The sequence below is a fragment of the Phyllobates terribilis genome, unplaced genomic scaffold (genome assembly GCF_046119375.1).
Source record: "Phyllobates terribilis strain yellow unplaced genomic scaffold, ASM4611937v1 Scaffold_1__5_contigs__length_1240528914, whole genome shotgun sequence".
NCBI classification, from domain to species: Eukaryota; Metazoa; Chordata; class Amphibia; order Anura; family Dendrobatidae; genus Phyllobates; species Phyllobates terribilis.
Genome location: NW_027362761.1, coordinates 476,977,559 through 476,996,895, shown reverse-complemented (window position 1 = coordinate 476,996,895; position 19,337 = coordinate 476,977,559). Strand labels below are relative to the sequence as shown.

Sequence of the window (19,337 nt, the reverse complement as noted above, 5' to 3'; positions counted from 1 at the left end):
CTATTATTAACCTTACTTTTCTGTTATGGGTTAAAAAAATGTTCTATGAAATTCAGTCTTGTGAAAATGTTGAAAATTGTTCTTGTGTTCAGTGAGATATATATTAAAATCTTACTTTTCAAAGGGGGTGTACTCATTTATGCTGACACTGTAAGTAATATGTTAACATAAACAGGACCAGACACTCACACTCTCGCTCTGAAAGGGGTTTAAGAAGTTTCCACCCATCTCTCCGTCATCCCGTGGTGTGCCTGGCTGGTTACTCAGGCTCATGTTGTTCGGAGAGTTCTGGGGGATTAAGCGATAAATGTTATGTAAGGTAGAGCATCTACATGAAGGCATTTTGAAGGTTGAAAGATTAAATGTAGAAAGATAATTCAGAGAGGTTCAGTGGCATGAGTTCATATAAGTCTAGTCATTTTCAGGTTGACTTCTTCAAAGTTAGAAATACAGGATATGAAAAAATATGGCCATAAAGGAGAACAGGTCTCATCATTGGTGACTCCATGCTGTTCAGGAATGACCTTACCTTGGAAATACTGTCCATGTCCCCAGAGCCTACAAAACAAGGGAATAATTAAAAACACAAGGTAATACCACAAAGTAAAATCACCTGTCAACATCGCTGGATGCAACAAAAAATATTAACTGATGTTCATAGTCACTTGAAGGCAGGGTTGGACTGGCCCACCAGAGAACTGGAGAATCCTCCAGTGGGCCCTGGCTTCTCCTTCAGGAGAGACCATAGTGCAAACCTTGCAGCTGCTATGGTGCTCTTGAGTGGGGGAGAAAGGTGGGCCCTCAAAATCAAATCCTCTGGTGGGCCCAATGTTCTTCAGTCTCACACTGCTTGTAGGTAGTTAACCAGTACGTAATCTTCACTCTCAGGCAATGGTACTTAATCGCACATCTTTGAGGTTACCATTTTTTTTCTTTTTGTGGCGTTTTAGAGTAAAGATACGTTGAAACGCCAAAAGCCAGGTCGGAGACCATGTGCCTCAGATGACCTGTCCAATGCAGTCCCCGATCGGCTTCTCCCTGCCCTGATCCCTTTGACTCACATGTCTGTCAGTCAACTAGATCCGGGTGGGGACCACATCACACTAGTCTTCCAAAACACTTAGTCCACATCTTGGATATTCAAAATATGTTTACTCTAAAACACTGGAGAATTTGCTGGTATTAATGGATAAAAAATATTTTTGCAGTAGTGTTTTCTATTTTGAATTGTTTGGCTTCTACAGCCTCTATGTATCACTGTTCATAGCGGGCTGCAGAATGAGTTAGATCTGTCAGTGAACTTATGGATACAAACCTTGCTGTAAGAACAAGCTCATTGACTGATTTGACTGTTAACTCATTCTGCAGTCTTCTATGTACCGTTAGGCTATGTGCCCACGTAGCGTTTTTCAAGCGTTTATGCTGCGGAATTTCCGCAGCGGAAACGCTTGTAAAACGCTAGGTAATCCGCACCCCATGGTCCCCAAGGGGATTCCGCATGTTCTATGCACATGCTGCGGATTTTTCCGCAGCGTTTATGCTGCGTACAAAAATCCGCAGCATGTCATTTAATTTTGCGGAAGTGCAGCGGAACTCCCGCCATTGACTTGCATTGAGACGCACAGAAACCGCGACTGTACATTTTTACAAGCGGCTTCTATGCGTCTCTATGTGCGGATGGTACCCAGTTCTGGAGGAGAGGAGACTCTCATCCAGACCTGGGTACCATTGTACCTGTAAAAAAAGAATAAAATAACAAATAAAGTTTATACTCACCTGTCCGGCGTCTTCTCTCTGAATGCCGGCATCGCTTGAGGACCTGCGGTGACGTCACAGTCATGTGACCGCAGGCCCTTCACCGCTCTGTCTCGCGATATGCCGGCAGCCAGGAACCAGCCAGGAAGCAGCGCTGCAGCCATGCCGGGGCCTCGGGGGTGAGTATAGCTTTATTTGTTTTAATTTTTACGGTTCACACTGTATAAATCCATGCTGTTTGCATGGATTTATACAGTGTGACCTAGTTGTCAAGCACTTTCCAAGTGATGCTATCGCCTGGAAAGTGCTTGTCAATCTGCATGCAGAAACGCATGTGAATCCGCATGTGGATCCGCATGTATTCTGCAGGAAAAACGCATGCACAATCTGCATGTACAACCTGCATGCGTTTTTTCTGCCAGGGAGATGCAGAAATGCTGCAGAAATTTTCTGCTTCATTTCTGCATCGTGGGCACATAGCCTTATACATACTGTTATACATAGAAGCCCTAGTCTCCCAAATTTTTAACAAAACCCATGAGGATAAGTTATTTTTAGTCAAAAATACATGTATGGCAATATTTATGTGGTGACTCTGCTAAGGATCATTACAACGGCCTTATCACTTAGCTATAACTAAATCTAGATGAGGATCTGCTGCATCACAAAATGATGTAGGAAAAGAAAAGCTAAAAAGGGAGATGTGAAGTCATATTGTCCAAACAGTGACAGTAACAGAATTGGGTGCAAGTCTATATACAGTGCTGGCCAAAAGTATTGGCACCCCTGCAATTCTGTCAGATAATACTCAGTTTCTTCCTGAAAATGATTGCAATCACAAATTCTTTGGTATTATTCTCTTCATTTAATTTGTCTTCAATGAAAAAAACACAAAAAGAATTGTCCTAAAGCCAAATTGGATATAATTCCACACCAAACCTAAAAAGGGGGTGGACAAAAGTATTGGCACCCTTTGAAAAATCATGTGATGCTTCTCTAATTCGTGTAATTAACAGCACCTGTAACTTACCTGTGGCACCTAACAGGTGTTGGCAATAACTAAATCACACTTGCAGCCAGTTAACATGGATTAAAGTTGACTCAACCTCTGTCCTGTATCCTTGTGTGAACCACATTGAGCATGGAGAAAAGAAAGAAGACCAAAGAACTGTCTGAGGACTTGAGAAACCAAATTGTGAGGAAGCATGAGCAATCTCAAGGCTACAAGTCCATCTCCAAAGACCTGAATGTTCCTGTGTCTTCCGTGCGCAGAGTCATCAAGAAGTTTAAAGCCCATGGCACTGTGGCTAACCTCCCTAGATGTGGACGGAAAAGAAAAATTGACGAGAGATTTCAACGCAAGATTGTGCGGATGGTGGATAAAGAACTTCGACTAACATCCAAACAAGTTCAAGCTGCCCTGCAGTCCGAGAGTACAACAGTGTCAACCCGTACTATCCGTCGGCGTCTGAATGAAAAGGGACTGTATGGTAGGATATTCAGGAAGACCCCACTTCTTACCCCGAGACATAAAAAAGGCAGGCTGGAGTTTGCCAAAACTTACCTGAGAAAGCCTAAAACGTTTTGGAAGAATGTTCTCTGGTCAGATGAGACAAAAGTAGAGCTTTTTGGGAAAAAGCATCAACATAGAGTGTACAGGAAAAAAAGAGGCATTTAAAGAAAAGAACACGGTCCCTACAGTCAAACATGGCGGAGGTTGCCCGATGTTTTGGGGTTGCTTTGCAGCCTCTGGCACTGGACTGCTTGACTGTGTGCATGGCATTATGAAGTCTGAAGACTACCAACAAATTTTGCAGCATAATGTAGGGCCCAGTGTGAGAAAGCTGGGTCTCCCTCAGAGGTCATGGGTCTTCCAGCAGGACAATGACCCAAAACACACTTCAAAAAGCACTATAAAATGGTTTTAGAGAAAGCACTGGAGACTTCTAAGGTGGCCAGCAATGAGTCCAGACCTGAATCCCATAGAACACCTGTGGAGAGATCTCAAAATGGCAGCTTGGAGAAGGCACCCTTCAAATATCAGGGACCTGGAGCAGTTTGCCAAAGAAGAATGGTCTACAATTCCAGCAGAGCATTGTAAGAAACTCATTGATGGTTACCGGAAGCGGTTGTTAGCAGTTATTTTGGCTAAAGGTTGTGCAACCAAGTATTAGACTGAGGGTGCCAATACTTTTGTCCGGCCCTTTTTTGGAGTTTTGAGTGAAATGATCAATGATTTGATTTTTGCTTCATTCTCTTTTGTGTTTTTTCCTTGCAAGCAAATTAAATGAAGATAATGATACCAAAGAATTTGTGATTGCAATCATTTTCAGGAAGAAACTGAGTATTATCTGACAGAATTGCAGGGGTGCCAATACTTTTGGCCAGCACTGTATACCTGGATATGACAATATGAACAAGACGGCTATAGCAAAGTACTGATACTGAAAACTATACATATATAACTAAACTATAAATCAATGTTCAAGTGGAGTTTGCTTTTAAGTAGGGCTTAACTTTATGCACAGAGATGCTGCTATATGTGGAAATAGTACTAATAGTGTGACTGTACCAAAATGTACTTCTACCTCTCATATGTCCTAGAGGCCATTATAAAGAATACAGCTTGGGAGCCATGATGGCTGCACGTACCTAATGAACCATTTATGTGGTGCGGTTCCATCCCACCTAATCCACTCATTGGGCCATCTGATCCAGGCCCCATAGGGAACTAATACAAAAAGGAAAAAAAAAAATCGAGCACATCAGTGTTATTCTGAAAATATTAATAGCAATAATCTATCCTTTATACAGCTATATTATAGGATATGAAATAAATACACTGCTCAAAACAATAAAGGGAACACTCAAATAACACATCCTAGATCTGAATGAATGAAATATTCTCATTGAATACTTTGTTCTGTACAAAGTTGAATGTGCTGACAACAAAATCACACAAAAATCATCAATGGAAATAAAATTTATTAACCAATGGCGGTCTGGAGTTGGAGTCACCCCCAAAATTAAAGTGGAAAAACACACTACAGGCTGATCCAACTTTGATGTAATGTCCTTAAAACAAGTCAAAATGAGTCTCAGTATTGTGTGTGGCCTCCACGTGCCTGTATGACCTCCCTACAAAGCCTGGGCATGCTCCTGATCAGGTTGCGGATGGTCTGTGGTATCTCCTCCCAGACCTGGACTAAAGCATCCGCCAACTCCTGGACAGTCTGTGGAGCAACGTGACGTTGGTGGATGGAGCGAGACATGATGTTCTCAATCGGATTCAGGTCTGGGGAACGGGTGGGCCAGTCCATAGCTTCAATGCCTTCATCTTGCAGGAACTGCTGACACACTCCAGCCACATGAGGTCTGGCATTGTCCTGCATCAGGAGGAACCCAGGGCCAACCGCACCAGCATATGGTCTCACAAGGGGTCTGAGGATCTCATCTCGGTACCTAATGGAAGTCAGGCTACCTCTGGCGAGCACATGGAGGGCTGTGCGACCCGCCAAAGAAATGCCACAGAACACCAGGATTGGTTCAACTTTGTACAGAACAAAGTATTCAGTGAGAATATTTCATTCATTCAGATCTAGGATGTGTTATTTGAGTGTTCCCTTTATTTTTTTGAGCAGTGTATATAAAAGGCGCACAGACAATTGAGTAAGGCTTACCTCTTGGAGCCGATTATCAAAAATACATCCATATAATTAAGATCTATCCGTACTTATCCCCAACTTACATTAGGTCTGTTGGCGCCAGGGGGTACTGCATTCATTAATGTGTACATATTGTCTCCAGAATTTGTGGAATCTGAAAAAGAGGTGAACATGTGTAAAGTAAGCGCATGGTCTAATATACAGCAAGGGCAACTCTGGACAGGATAGTGGACGGTGAGGGGGGGTGACCATGGTTAGAAAAACATGGCTGTTCTCTTTCAGAAACAGCGCCGCCCCTGATCAGAGGTTGTATGTAGCATTGCAGCTCAGCCCTATTGAAGGGAATGCAGCTAAGCTCCAATACTAGGCAAAATCTAAGGTCAGGATTGGTGTCATTTCTGAAAAAAATCAACCAAATTTTTCAAATACTACACAACCCAATTAAAGGGAATCTGTCTCAAGTTTTTTGCCACCTAATCTTAAAGCAGCATAATGTAGGGGCAGAAATGTGATGTGTCACTTACTGGGCTGCTTGCCGTAAGTTTGATAAAATCACTGATTTATCAGCAGAAGATCATCACTAGAGGACTAGTAAACCTGCTGTCAGGTAGTCCTCCATATTCATGAGATCTGTATAACCCAGCTCCCACCACTGATTTTCAGCTTTCTGCCTATGCACAGTGTACACAGAAAGCTGCCAATCAGTAGTGAGGGCGGGGTTATACAGAGCTCAGCATTCAGAGAACTGGTAAATCTGCAGCAGATAAAACAATTTTTAATCAAAACTGCACCAACCAGTAAAGTAAGTGACACATTGCTGGAATCAGGGCCTCTGTCCCTACATCATGCTGCTTTCAGATGGCACAGCAGAAACCTGGTTACAAATTTCCTTTAAGGGTTTTCCCAACTATCAACAGGAATCCATTCAAACACCTCCTTAAAGGGGTTGTGCACTCCTAATACAACCCCTTCTTGAACTAATTGTTTGGCCCCAATGAAATAAAAAAGCCTATACTCCCCTCCCGTGCCGACGCCGTTCCCAGGGTGTCAGCACTCGCTCTCCCCGAGGCTCACGTGCGGTTGTTGTGACACGTGACGGCGGTGCTAAACCAGCACTGGCATCACTGTCCCCGCTTATCTACGGATTGAACATGAAGAGGAAGGCCGGGCTGCAGCTGATCTCACACTTCCTCTTCATGTTCAATCTGTACGTAGGCAGGGACAGTGACGCCAGCACTGATTGGGCACCGGGGTCACGTGTCATGCCACCGCACAAGAGCCCTGGGACCGCGAGTGCTGACACCACTGGAACGGCACCAGCACGGGAGGGGAGTATATGTTTTTTTATTTTATCGGGGCCAAACAATTAGTTTAAGAAGTGGTTGTCCTAGTAGTGTACAGCCCCTTTAATGCTCATTGAGACGTCCGTGCCAATTGGTCCAAGCACGGACTGGCCGTGGCTCTCCGACATAAGCGTGACCACTTCATATATTTCTATGAAGCTGTCATGTTCGGGTCGGGAGAGCCACGGCCAGTCCGTGCATTGCGGACTGATTTGCATGGACGTCTGAATGAGTCGTTATGGTGATCATACAGTGAGAAGGAACAGGGCACTTGGAATCCCAGTTGTAGCGATCCATGGGGTCCCAGTGATCAGACATTCATCACCTATTCTCTCTGGCGAGTGGATGCATTTCCATATTAATGCATAAACCTACCTGCTGGACTGGGCATAATTGGCGTGCCCGGAGGTCCACCGCCACCAGGAGGACCCTGCAGAGACAAAATGTATGAGATGGTTATACACAGTGGTATAAGCAATAAATCCTGGCTACCCAACAAGTACACATTATATACAACATCTAGCATAAAACTACTCAATACAGAATCTGTGCACGGTTTGTAGCTGTGGTCCTTTTTCTTGGTACCTTTTATATAAAGCAATCAAAATATAAAGGTTTGTGAGTCTACATAAACCAATATATTTGTGTACTAAAAGGTTAGTGTTGTATTCTCATCCTGCACACCGTAGTAGGTATAACAGAGACTTGGCTAGACGATAGCTACGACTGGGCGGTAAATTTAACAGATTATAGTTTATTTAGAAGGGACCGGAAACAGGGGAAGGGCGGAGGAGTCTGCTTATATGTAAAGTCATGTCTAAAGCCCAGACTAAGGGAAGATATAGGAGAGGGAGAAGAGGGGGTCGAGTCCATGTGGGTAGAGATAGAGGGGGCAAAAAATAATAATAAAATATTACTGGGGGTCTGCTATAAGCCACCTAATATAACAGAGGAGAATGAGAAACTGCTATTAGGACAAATAGACAAAGTAGCAAAACATAATGAGGTGATTGTAATGGGGGATTTCAACTACCCGGATATTGACTGGGAAACAGAAACCTGTAGATCGCAGAAAGGAAAAAGGTTCTTGACAAATATCAAGGATAATTATCTCTCCCAACTAGTGCAGGAACCAACGAGAGGGAAGGCAGTGTTGGACTTAATATTGACTAATAGGCCTGATAGAATAACTGAGGTACAGATAGGGGGGCACCTAGGTAATAGCGATCATAATATTATCAATTTCAAAATGCCCTTCAGTAGGGTTATCAATAAGGGAACAACTAAAACATTAAACTTTAGGAGGGCGAAGTTTGATCAGCTGAAAGAAAGCCTTCAACTTATAGACTGGGACAAAGTTCTTAATCAAGGAAATACGAATAGTAAATGGGAAACCTTCAAAAGAATTCTGAATACTCAGTGCGAGAGGTATATACCGTATGGGAATAAAAGGGCCAGAAATAAGAGGAAACCAATATGGTTGAACAAGAACGTAAAAGGGGCGTTAAATAGCAAAAAAGAGGCATTCAAGAGATTAAAACAGGAAAACAGCAAGGAGGCACTAATGTGTTACAAGGAAAAAACGAGAACCTGCAAAAAACAAATAAAAATAGCAAAGGAGGAAACAGAGAAACGTATTGCTAGGGAAAGTAGATCAAATCCCAAACTGTTCTTTACGTATATAAATAGTAAAAGGATTAAATCGAATAATATTGGACCGATAAAAAGTGATGAAGGCAAAATCATAGAGAAAGATGAGGATAAAGCTAATCTATTAAATACATTTTTTTCGTCAACTTTCACAAAGGAAAAAGAACTAACAGGCGAAATGAGAAGTGACAAACTTAATCCTCCACTAAGTATGACAAATCTAACCCAAGCTGGGGTACAGAAACGCCTCAGTAACATTAAAATAAACAAATCACCAGGACCTGATGGCATACACCCACGGGTACTAAGGGAACTAAGTAATGTGATAGACAGACCGTTATATCTTATATTTAAGGACTCTGTTGAGACTGGGTCTGTGCCACTTGATTGGCGACAGGCGAATGTAGTGCCAATATTCAAAAAGGGAGCGAAAAGTGACGCCGGAAACTATCGGCCGGTGAGTCTGACGTCTGTTGTGGGCAAAATTTTTGAAGGCTTTATTAATGAGGCAATCATGGAGCATCTTGATGCTAATAATCTATTAACCCCGAACCAACATGGATTCATGAGGAATCGCTCCTGCCAAACAAACCTGATTGACTTCTACGAGGAGGTTAGCTCTCGAGTAGATAGCGTGCCACATAATAGGTTGGTATACAAAATGAGAATGATGGGGCTGGGGGAAAATGTCTGCAAGTGGGTAGCTAACTGGCTAAAGGATAGAAGGCAGAGGGTGGTTATAAATGGAATATACTCAGATTGGGTAAGCGTCACTAGTGGGGTACCACAGGGGTCTGTACTAGGCCCAATGTTATTTAATATCTTTATTAATGACATAGTCAACAGGATAAATAGTAAAATATCAATATTTGCAGATGACACAAAGTTATGTAAAACAATTAATACAAAAAAGGATAGTGAAGACCTACAGAGGGATTTGGATAAGCTGGGTAGGTGGAGCATTAAATGGCAAATGAGGTTTAACGAGGAGAAATGTAAGGTCATACATATGGGAAGGAAAAATGGAAGTCACCAGTACTCACTGAATGGGAAACCATTGGGGAATTCAGAGATGGAGAAGGACTTGGGCATCTTGATTGATAGCAAACTAAATTGGAGTGCCCAAAGTCAGGCCGCTGCTGTAAGGGCAAACAGGGTAATGGGATGTATCAGAAGAGGTATAGCTGCAAAGGATGAGAACATTGTTCTTCCACTGTACAAAGCACTGGTCAGACCACACTTTGAATACTGTGCTCAGTTATGGGCCCCAATATATAGAAAGGATATAAATGAGCTTGAAAAGGTGCAAAGGAGGGCAACAAAATTAATAAAGGGAATGGAGGGACTGCAATACCCAGAGAGGTTGGCAAAACTAGGACTATTCAGCCTGGAAAAGAGAAGGTTGAGGGGGGACATAATAAATGTGTACAAATATGTTAGGGGACAGTATAGTGACCTTGCCCGGGATTTGTTCAAAAGGAGGGATATTACGGTAACAAGAGGGCACTCACTAAGACTGGAAGAGAAAAGGTTTCAGCACCAGCATAGGAAGGGGTTCTTTACGGTAAGAGCAGTGAGAATATGGAATTCACTGAGTGAGGAGACGGTAATGTCGGATTCACTAAACCAGTTCAAGCGGGGACTGGATGCTTTTCTAGATACCAGGCAGATTTCATCATATACTTAAAAATAGAATAAAATAGTAGGTTGATACAGAGATTTATTCTGACTGCTGGTTTCAGAGTCGGGAGGGAATTTTTCCTCAGGTGAAGATTGGCTAAATCATTTGGGGTTTTTGCCCTCCTCTGGATCAACTTTAGCAATTACAGAACTAACAGGTCGAACTTGATGGACGCAAGTCTTTATTCGGCTTTACTAACTATGTAAATCTATGTAAATCTATGTAGTGAAGACTATGTAGCAGGAATAATGTATAATAGCACAAGACAAAGAATCATTAAAGAAGCACACCCATCAACATAGTCATTCTATTAATATATCATAATGATCATATTATATTGCACTGTGTAATTACAATTGCTCATTTTGCCTTTCTACTCAGCTATTTATTCTGTTTTCCATTAGGTCTATGACATCACATGATTAAAAACAAACTAGCTGAATTCTTCTAAGCTCTATGTAAAAACAGGAGGTCAATTTTCCCTGTATGAGTCATGAGTCACTGCAAACGTCCCTGGTAGGGGAAGGAGGGAGCAGATGGGTCAGGAGCTGAAGAGGGAATTGACAAATGTAGGGAGACTTCCTGTTTCTTCATAGAGCAGCGAAAAGAGAAAAATTAGCTGGGTAGAAAGGCAAAATGAGCAATTGTAAGTACACAGTGCTATATAATATGATGACTGCAATATATTAAGAGGATAAAAACTTTGATGGGAGGAGGAGGAGTGCTTCTTTAAATGTCCCTAATATTATCATTATTTGGATACGGAGCTTATTATATTTACTGACAAATGTAGCTGCACAATCAATAGATATAGTGCAGATATGGCTTATTGATCCACATTGACTGAGAGGCAACACCCCCCACCCTCCCAAAAAAACAAAAAAATAAACATACAGCACCAATAAAAATAAAATGGCATACAAGACAAAAGAATAAATACAATAGGAAATTCTCTCTTTTTTTTAAGCTACCCTGATTTATCAGGTTACATGTTGGTGAGTAAAAGTTTCTGTAAAGTTTACAACTAATCAGACAAAATACAAGTGATTAAATCCTACTATAAATGGCATCTGTAAGTTATATAAGCGGAACGTAGAGCTGTTGCTTGTGATGGTCTCAGCGCCAGGAGTTTTATTGCTTCTCCATAAACTGACCACATTAGTGGATTCCTCTCCAGCATACGGCAGAGTTAATCAATGGGTTTTTGAAATCCTCATTGTTACAAATGATTGTGAAGTACCTTTTAACAGTGGCATGCATTGCAGCGGATGGTATTATGGAGGAAAGCCTGGCTCTCCCTGCATCTGTGCGCAGATTGGTAACTGTTCTTCAAACGAATATCAACATATGCACATTAAACGTCAGACAAAACAGCGGAGCTCGGCTCAGATGTTCACTCCGCAGACAATACTCAAGGGCTCCTCTTAACATCTGGATAACTATTTCTTTGACTAAATAAAATGTAACATCAATTCCAATGAGCAAACAAAACCAGATGAACTTACTACATAATTCCCGGGAGACGCAGACGAGTAGGGTATCTAAAAGCAGATAAAAATCAAAGTTACTCTTTTATTGTGCAGAGAGAACATCTATTGATTGCTTTCCTTGTTGGGGACATTTTTCTTGCAGGGCATATTGTCCTCTTTAGTCAGATTAGTCCGCACAGATATAAAAGGGACGCGGGCGCACGTCTCGCATTGGAGCAGCTGCTTCTTATGCTAAGGAGTGGCGTTACACGCAAGCACAATCTTGTGTGGGTAAGGGGTCTAAGGGACTCGGAGTTGTGAAGAAGGGGCCACAGGTCTACTGTCACAAAAATGTGTAAAATTAATAAATGGCAATTACTATGTTAGGCTGTGTTCAAATCACGTATGTAAACTAGGCTATAAACCAGGAAAGCTCCTAGCTAGTGATGAGCGCAAGTGCTCGTTACTCCAGTTTGTCTAGGGTGCTCACCGAATATCGCGGGTGCTCGAGTGACATGTTGGAGTCCCCGTGGCCTCATGTTTCGCATCTGTTAGACAGCCACAAAACATACAGGGATTGCCTGACAAACACATGTTTTGTGTCTAACAGCTGCGAAACATGCAGCCGCGGGGACTCGAACATCCACGATACTCGGTGCGTACCCCAACACCCTAGACAAACTTCAGTAAAGAGCACTTGCGCTCATCACTACTCCTAGCCCTTATGCTGAATGTACTCATACGGCCACCATTTTTTTAATATATGCCAAAAAGGATGTCCTTTTGACAACACCAGGCTGTTATGCATCGTCATGAAGGATATAGCAAAAATACAAAAAAAGCTCCTTCAAAGCAAAAACAAAAAAGCATATGTACAATATCTGGTCTTTTTGGTCTCCATCTTGGGGCTCTTGCACATGACCATCCGAGTGCGATCTGACAAAACATCAGGTCGCACTCGGGCCAATGTTATTCCATGGAACAGTGCACATATCAGATTTCTGCAAACGTAAATCGAATCGCACTCGGTTATACAACTCAATGGGTCAAAAAAAATCACTTTTGAGACAATTTTTGAGACAGAATGGAGAACTTTTTTCAGAGCGTGATCAGCATAATCATCCCGATTTTCTCTGATGAGAGAAAAGATTGTGTGACCGTCAACAGAGGATGATAGATATCCCCAAAAGGAGTGCCCGCTTCATACAAAGCAGAGCATCTCTTCCTACATGACTGGACCTAAGCACTCAATGGCACCGGTGGCTGTTGCGTGTCCATATTACAACCACTTTGGGTACTAAGAGTGTAAGAAAATGGCCTTAAATAGAAGGTTTGTCTTGTTAAAGGTCCTCTTCAATTCTAGTATTGCTATGGTGAGATCGGTTCAGCCTGGTTTATACAGAATAATATAAAATGTCAATATTCATTTTAAAACTAGTAAAGTAATCAAAGACAATAAAAACATATCAAATAAATGTATACTAACTGAGTTTGCACTGCCAGGGTTGGGCCATGGTCTTCCACCACCAGGACCCCTGAGAATTAAAATAAAGATCATCGTTATCATCATAACAAATAACAGACCAAACAAAGCATCAAAAGACTTTCTATTTTCATAACACCAATGCGAACTTTTTGAATGGTCTATAGGTGGCAAAGATAAGGTTATTTATTAGTCCAGGCCAGGAGACCTGTGGCCGATCCAGGCATTAGTCTGTATACAGACTGAAATATGGACATCTGAATTCAGTCCTACAACAAAAAAAAAAGTCTCCGTGCACCCTGGCCTTAAACCTGCCTATAAGCAATAAAGCAAATTATGAAATGAATATTACAAAATAATGCACATTAGATGTTATTTGTTCTTTCATTAAAACCCTGGAGACCACCCCAAGGAGTTAAAGGAATTCAGGAAGCCAACACATGTAGTTCAATGCCCCCCATTAGTGGTGAGTGTGCGCAGTGCACTTACATATTCATGCCAGGCATCCCTGGGCCACCAAGTGCATTCAGTGGCGGTCGCATCCCACCTCCGTAGCTCTGTAATGATAACCAAGGGTCAGACTACCACAAAAGAAAAAAACAAAACCAAAGAGGAAAGGAGAAAGAAAAGGCAGTACATTAATGGAAGCCCATGGAAAAAAAAGTTCACTCTTTCAGTTCAGCCCAGTCTATAGAGAGGACCTGTCACCAGGCCCAATGTGACCAGGTTTTGTGCTTATTTATTCCCAGTTCTCCCTGGAATATTCTATTTTTTGTTGTTAAACCCCCAGCTTCAGAGATATGAGCCTTTATATTTAGTGCTAATTTTATGGACTTTACCAAGGGGGCGTGGCTCCCAGAGCAGCCTAAAGACTCACCCCTGGAGAATCCTGTGAGCCATACCACCTTGGTAAATGCCATAAAAAATTGCACTAAATAGAAGATCCGATATCTCTGGAACTATATAGCGAATTTACAAAAAGAAATAAGCGAAACCCTCAGTGGAGCAGGAGGCGTGAGGTCCACATAAATGTCAGCTTCTTCCCTAAACAGCAGCACTTTTGTCTATGCGACTTTTGGTGCAATCTGGTCTGCCGCTCGGCCGCATTTACTGGTATGGGACTGAGGTATGGGACTGAGCTGGCACACTACACACCGCACATGAGGAGATTTTTCTCCTAAATGCATACAAACCCTTTTAACCTGTAAATTGAGACATTCTGTGAGCTATAGCAATATCACTACGGATTATACACTATAGACATCTTCGCAGTGAAATGTTTTCACTGTTCACCGTCTCCTAAATGTAAAATTAAGCAATATTCTAAATAATAATCAGAAAATGATTTTGTGCTGCAGATTCTGTTTTACTCCTTCATCTAGCTGGCTGCCCTGAGACTTTTCACATAGTTCAATCATGAATAAAGAGAACCACCGAATGATAGGCCCAATCGAACAAAAGTAATTAATTAAATACCTTTATTAGAGTTATGGTTAAAGTGACACTACATGCACAAGGAAAGCCGCATTACAGTGACCATACAATGTTGTTATATTGCAATGTGTGCTGGACTATAGAATATGCTGGTGAATACCAGGGTAGGTAAATACAAAACAGATGATCAGTTATACTATAGATGGAAAAAAGAGGAGCAAAATAGGCTTGGATCACCAAATAAAAAACTCCAGGTAGCATATGAATGGCCAAATCATGTATACATATTTAACAATATGGAGAGGAAAATTCCTATGTACTCCATATTAATGACCATTCATGTGCCCCATACACATCTATGTAATAATCAAGGTAATCAAAATACTGACTCAGATCATAAAAGAGTTAAAAGTATATACCTGCACACTAGTCCAGCGTATGTAAACGGCACCAAGCGGCGTAACCCCGACGCGCGTTTCGGACACACGTCCTTCGTCAGGGGGTAGCGTCCATATGAACCAGCGTGTATAAGAATACTGATATGACCAATCAACAAGCACCGGATAGCCTACGTTGATTACCACCCGCAATCATTATCTAAATCGGGGCGGGCGCGTGCAGCTGTGTGTCAGCCGATGTATACAAGCAGCGTTCTACATTCACGCATGCGCCGGCCGGAGGGACCGGAAGTCGCGGGCATCGCGTCATGCATCAGCCGACGTCCGGAACACACATGACCCGGGTCACCTGATGCATAGAGACACGTGACCGCAGCCCCACGGAGCACAGACAGCGCATGCGTGTAACGCCTACCCGTAGCCATGGGCACCAATCTGTCCTCCATATCGTATCTGCAACGGGAGATCAAGAAGGCAGGACGAAGAAAGGAGCGAGAGGAGAGTGGAAGCACCACAAAAGGAGAATACACACCAGGGGAATAAAGGTTAATATGTGAAAATGTATAATGTGGATAAGTGCAATACTAAATAAAGTGAACCATGCATATTCATATAAATATAATATTATATTGAATCCATATGTAGGCAATATTAGAAGAAATGTGTATAAAAAAGAGAACATTATAAATACATATTATTATTAGTATAGTGAACATATGGTGTGCAATTATATAAGAGACCTGAAGTGGCCATATAAAAATTATTATGATGTGTATATAAAAGGTACTACAAAGTATATATATACATATATATATATATATCTACATATACATATATACCCATATCGTAAAGTGCACTCGTGCAGTGATGTAAATTAGGAGGATAAAAAGGATAAAAAACGGATAAAAGACAGTCGTATGTTTAGAGATAATATTCAGGGGAGATGGTATAACCCCATAAGGAGAGCATAGGTTTGACCAGATATATACAGAAGAGAGCATTTTATAGATTGTATAGATAGATAAGAGAGCCCATACAGAACTCGCATATATTAATATATGCACCAATATGCCATATCACTATGCATATATGTATGTATACAGAATATAAAATATGTATACAGAATATAAAGGGGAAAACGGAAAAGGAAAATAAATCATACTGATATATGTCATCAATGAACCTATATATATGTATACAGATTATATGTGTTTCCCTGGCCATATAGTATATTGGTTAAAGCAGGTCAGTAGTAAATGAATATAGAGAGATCATATATCTATAAAATAAAGAATAATAGATAATGACAATGGCGTGAAAAAATACATATATACGCAGTGATATGTGCTTATCTCTTCATAAAATTACACATATTACAATGCATACATACAATGATCATACGACATAATTAAAGGAAAAAGAGAGCAATATGGTGACAGCTTCCAATCTTCAATCCCGGAATATATCATGACACTGGGATCCCACTCCGGTGCTAGATCAAACGCCACATCAGAAATGAACTACAAAAGGGAATAATTAAAATTAATATCATACAGAGGATTTAAACTATTAAAACCAAAAAGCAGGTTCAAGGACTAAATTGGTCACAGGAATGGAACGTAACTAATATTTTCGTTGAGCCCCAGAGGGCAGACAGTTTTCAATGTCCAGATCCATCTTGTTTCTAGCTGGGCCAAGAATTTACTTATCTTGCCCCCTCTAATGTTAAATGGAACCACATCAATCCCGATTACTTTAAGCGATGAGGCATCACACCCATGGAATACCTTGAAGTGTCTCGGTAGTGTCTTCAAGAGGGATAGGTCATTGATTTCTTTCGCTGCTATGATACCGAGGACATGCTCACGTACCCTAACTTTCAATTGGCGGGTTGTTAATCCCACATAGATTAGTGAGCATGGGCAAGTGGCATAGTATACCACTGCAGTTGTGGTACATGTAATGAAGTGTTGGATATTGTACACTGTTAGTCCGTCCGAACTTTGAAATGTGTCGGATCGCCCCACATTTGGACAGGCCACACATTTTCCACAGGGCCTACAACCTTTGGGTGGTTTTGCTTTCATTGATGTAGTGACTTTTCACTAAATCATCCCGTAAGTTACGTGACCGACGAAAAGTAATATTGGGTTTCGGGCTCAGATACCTGGAGAGCACAGGATCAGATTGTAAAATGGGCCAAGATTTATCCAAAAAGTAACGCATCAGATTAATTTGACCATGGTACTGTGTGATAAATCTAACAGTCCTATTCGTTATTTGTGTTTTATTTGAATACAATTCATTATGTCTAGAGGTATGTTTAGCCCTATTAAATGCCCTTTTGACGGAACGACGACTATAACCTCTCTCCAGAAATCTCATCTTCAGTGTATCGGCCTGTTGTATAAAATCTGCATCACTAGAGCAGATTCTCCTTAATCTGAGGAATTGGCCCACCGGTATCGACCGAATCATTGCTGGGGGGTGTGACGAAGATTCCAGAAGTAAAGAATTCACCGCTGTATCTTTACGAAAAAGAGTGGATTGTAGACAATTATGGGCATCCCTATAAATCTTCACATCCAGGAAATCGATGGAATCCATGTCATATTGATACGTGAGGTGAATGTTCAAGTGGTTCTGATTCAAACAATTCATAAATTGGTGTAGTTCTTCAATGGTCCCCTGCCAGATCAAGAATATATCATCTATGTACCGCGTCCAAAAGAGAACGCGGTCCATAGATGAATATCGATCTGACAGGAACAGGTCCCTCTCCCACAGCCCCAGGAATAAATTAGCATATGCTGGTGCAAATGCCGCGCCCATGGCGGTGCCCCGGAGTTGTAGGTAGAAGGACTCTTTAAATAGGAAGAAGTTGTGGGATAGAGTAAACTCTAATAATTGAGTAATGAGATTTTCGTCGGTCACGTAACTTACGGGATGATTTAGTGAAAAGTCACTACATCAATGAAAGAACATCTTTTATGTCTAAAGCAAAACCACCCAAAGGTTGTAGACCCTGTGGAAAATGTGTGGCCTGTCCAAATGTGGGGCGATCCGACACATTTCAAAGTTCGGACGGACTAACAGTGTACAATATCCAACACTTCATTACATGTACCACAACTGCAGTGGTATACTATGCCACTTGCCCATGCTCACTAATCTATGTGGGATTAACAACCCGCCAATTGAAAGTTAGGGTACGTGAGCATGTCCTCGGTATCATAGCAGCGAAAGAAATCAATGACCTATCCCTCTTGAAGACACTACCGAGACACTTCAAGGTATTCCATGGGTGTGATGCCTCATCGCTTAAAGTAATCGGGATTGATGTGGTTCCATTTAACATTAGAGGGGGCAAGATAAGTAAATTCTTGGCCCAGCTAGAAACAAGATGGATCTGGACATTGAAAACTGTCTGCCCTCTGGGGCTCAACGAAAATATTAGTTACGTTCCATTCCTGTGACCAATTTAGTCCTTGAACCTGCTTTTTGGTTTTAATAGTTTAAATCCTCTGTATGATATTAATTTTAATTATTCCCTTTTGTAGTTCATTTCTGATGTGGCGTTTGATCTAGTACCGGAGTGGGATCCCAGTGTCATGATATATTCCGGGATTGAAGATTGGAAGCTGTCACCATATTGCTCTCTTTTTCCTTTAATTATGTCGTATGATCGTTGTATGTATGCATTGTAATATGTGTAATTTTATGAAGAGATAAGCACATATCACTGCGTATATATGTATTTTTTCACGCCATTGTCATTATCTATTATTCTTTATTTTATAGATATATGATCTCTCTATATTCATTTACTACTGACCTGCTTTAACCAATATACTATATGGCCAGGGAAACACATATAATCTGTATACATATATATAGGTTCATTGATGACATATATCAGTATGATTTATTTTCCTTTTCCGTTTTCCCCTTTATATTCTGTATACATATTTTATATTCTGTATACATACATATATGCATAGTGATATGGCATATTGGTGCATATATTAATATATGCGAGTTCTGTATGGGCTCTCTTATCTATCTATACAATCTATAAAATGCTCTCTTCTGTATATATCTGGTCAAACCTATGCTCTCCTTATGGGGTTATACCATCTCCCCTGAATATTATCTCTAAACATACGACTGTCTTTTATCCGTTTTTTATCCTTTTTATCCTCCTAATTTACATCACTGCACGAGTGCACTTTACGATATGGGTATATATGTATATGTAGATATATATATATATATGTATATATATACTTTGTAGTACCTTTTATATACACATCATAATAATTTTTATATGGCCACTTCAGGTCTCTTATATAATTGCACACCATATGTTCACTATACTAATAATAATATGTATTTATAATGTTCTCTTTTTTATACACATTTCTTCTAATATTGCCTACATATGGATTCAATATAATAT

The 19,337-nt window shown here is 41.0% G+C and overlaps 1 protein-coding gene across 3 annotated transcripts in view; it reads right to left on the bottom strand.

The window, feature by feature from the left end:
• Positions 1 to 19,337, bottom strand: part of SSBP2 (single stranded DNA binding protein 2) — a 234,193-nt gene that overhangs the window by 3,771 nt on the left and 211,085 nt on the right. For all 3 annotated transcript variants that reach the window (XM_073679180.1, XM_073679188.1, XM_073679197.1), the window contains 8 exons: positions 13,536 to 13,603; positions 13,050 to 13,098; positions 11,600 to 11,635; positions 7,139 to 7,193; positions 5,504 to 5,574; positions 4,408 to 4,486; positions 530 to 558; positions 190 to 288 (listed from right to left, as the gene is read on the bottom strand). In XM_073679180.1, the coding sequence (XP_073535281.1) occupies positions 190 to 288; positions 530 to 558; positions 4,408 to 4,486; positions 5,504 to 5,574; positions 7,139 to 7,193; positions 11,600 to 11,635; positions 13,050 to 13,098; positions 13,536 to 13,603 (486 nt within the window). The remainder of the gene's footprint in view (positions 1 to 189; positions 289 to 529; positions 559 to 4,407; positions 4,487 to 5,503; positions 5,575 to 7,138; positions 7,194 to 11,599; positions 11,636 to 13,049; positions 13,099 to 13,535; positions 13,604 to 19,337) is intronic.